The 1,762-nt window shown below is 46.3% G+C and overlaps 1 protein-coding gene across 1 annotated transcript; it reads left to right on the plus strand.

Moving 5' to 3' along the window:
* The first annotated feature begins 293 nt into the window (after positions 1–293).
* Positions 294–1,232, plus strand: LOC141560026 (olfactory receptor 10A7-like). The gene has a single exon (XM_074297660.1). It carries the CDS (start codon positions 294–296, stop codon positions 1,230–1,232), a length of 939 nt encoding a protein of 312 aa, XP_074153761.1.
* The last annotated feature ends 530 nt before the right edge of the window (positions 1,233–1,762 follow it).

Genomic DNA, 1,762 nt, shown 5'->3' on the forward strand with positions numbered 1-1,762 from the left:
TGTAATTTTTCCATGATCGTCCACATAACAACTCTCAGAAGCAGGATTGAAACTCTTTTTCTGCTTTGGATTTTGTCATTATTGAGGGGCAAATATCTGATTCTTTCCACTGTTTTCTCTTATGTACAAGTGCACATGCACATGCATGCATGTATATGTGCATATATGTATGTATTTTTTTGCCTGTAGTCTCCTTTTGTATTCTTGAGCTCATTATTTCCCCTTCAGGTGGTGTCTCCTCAAACAGGTCTGGCCACTGGGCATCGGTGCAGGCCAAGGACCCTACTGAAAGTATGATTGGGAGGAACCAGACATCTGTCGTTGAGTTTATCCTTTTGGGTTTTTCCCATGTTCCCAAGTTGGAACCACTTCTCTTTGTGCTGTTTCTAGGGATGTTTCTAATCACGATGCTGGGAAATGGCCTCATTGTACTCTTGACCGTGGTTGACTCTGCCCTCCACACACCCATGTACTTTTTTCTCCGGAACCTGGCCCTGGTGGAGATCTGCTTCTCATTGGACATTGTGCCCAGAATGCTAGAAAGCCTAGTGGCTGGAAGAGGCATCTCTTTGTTGGGCTGTGCCCTCCAGCTCTTCCTCATTCTGTCCTGTGTCACATCGGAGTGCTTCCTCCTGACAGTGATGGCCTATGACCGTTATGTGGCCATCTGCCACCCCTTGCACTATGGGATGCTCATGAACCAGAGGCTTTGTCTTCTTCTGGCAGTAGCATGCTGGGTGGCAGGCATCCCAGTCTCTCTGCTGTTCACCATTTGGCTCTTCCGCTTCCCATTTTGTGGACCACAAGGCGTTCGCCACTTCCTCTGTGACGTAGCACCACTCCTGAGGCTGGTATGTGCTGACACAACTGTCTTTGAGGCTTACATCCGGGTAGCTACAGTGCTTGTGCTCATGGTCCCCTTTTTTCTCATCACCGGATCCTATGGTCGTGTGCTGATTACTGTTGTACGAATGCCCTCAGCCACTGGGCGCCAGAAGGCCCTCTCCACCTGCGTCTCCCATTTTGTTGTTGTGACCCTATTCTATGGCACAGCTTGTGTCATCCACCTCCAGCCCAAGTCCAGCTACTCTCCCGAGAGCAAGCAAGTTGTGTCCTTGTCCTATACTCTCGTCACTCCCATGCTCAACCCCATCATCTACAGCCTGAGGAACAAAGAGGTGAAAGCTGCCCTGTGGAGGGTGTTGGGTAGGAAAAAAGGGCTGCCTAGATGACTCGAAATCCCTGTCTGTTATTGATTATAAGTAAGATGAAGGGGAGTGGAACTACAACATCAAAAGACCATTGGCAATGGGATTTCTTTCTAGGTTCATCATTGAATGAGAGCAAAGTGGAACCAAGGAGTATTTAGTCCAACCCCAGCCTGAAATAAGAATAGATGACATATTTCCCAGTGGAAGATCTCTTGTGATTCCTTGAATACAATATTAGACCCAACCCTAGTTTCAGAGACCTTCCCAACATAAAGGGTCGAGGGTCACCTTGAAAGACATTTCATTTCAAACCTCGAAAGTTTGGAGAACTCATTATTTCAAACCTCTCATCAAAATAATTTCTAGTGGAAGTATAACTGGCAACTATGGAGAATGTGCTTGTACTGATGTCCACTCCTCCTTGAAAACACATGGGCCACAAAAAATAGCACAGGGAACTTTTATTGAAAGGTTAATATTGGTAGCCAGCTGGTATCATCGTGGATAAAATACCAATTCTGGAGTCAGGAGGATCTCAGTTCAAATTTAGT

Source organism: Sminthopsis crassicaudata, chromosome 3 (assembly GCF_048593235.1).
Source record: "Sminthopsis crassicaudata isolate SCR6 chromosome 3, ASM4859323v1, whole genome shotgun sequence".
Taxonomy (NCBI): domain Eukaryota; kingdom Metazoa; phylum Chordata; class Mammalia; order Dasyuromorphia; family Dasyuridae; genus Sminthopsis; species Sminthopsis crassicaudata.

Bases quoted from the DNA above. Each gene is read 5' to 3' on its own strand.
- LOC141560026 (XM_074297660.1), top strand. From the start codon at position 294: ATGATTGGGAGGAACCAGACATCTGTCGTTGAGTTTATCCTTTTGGGT.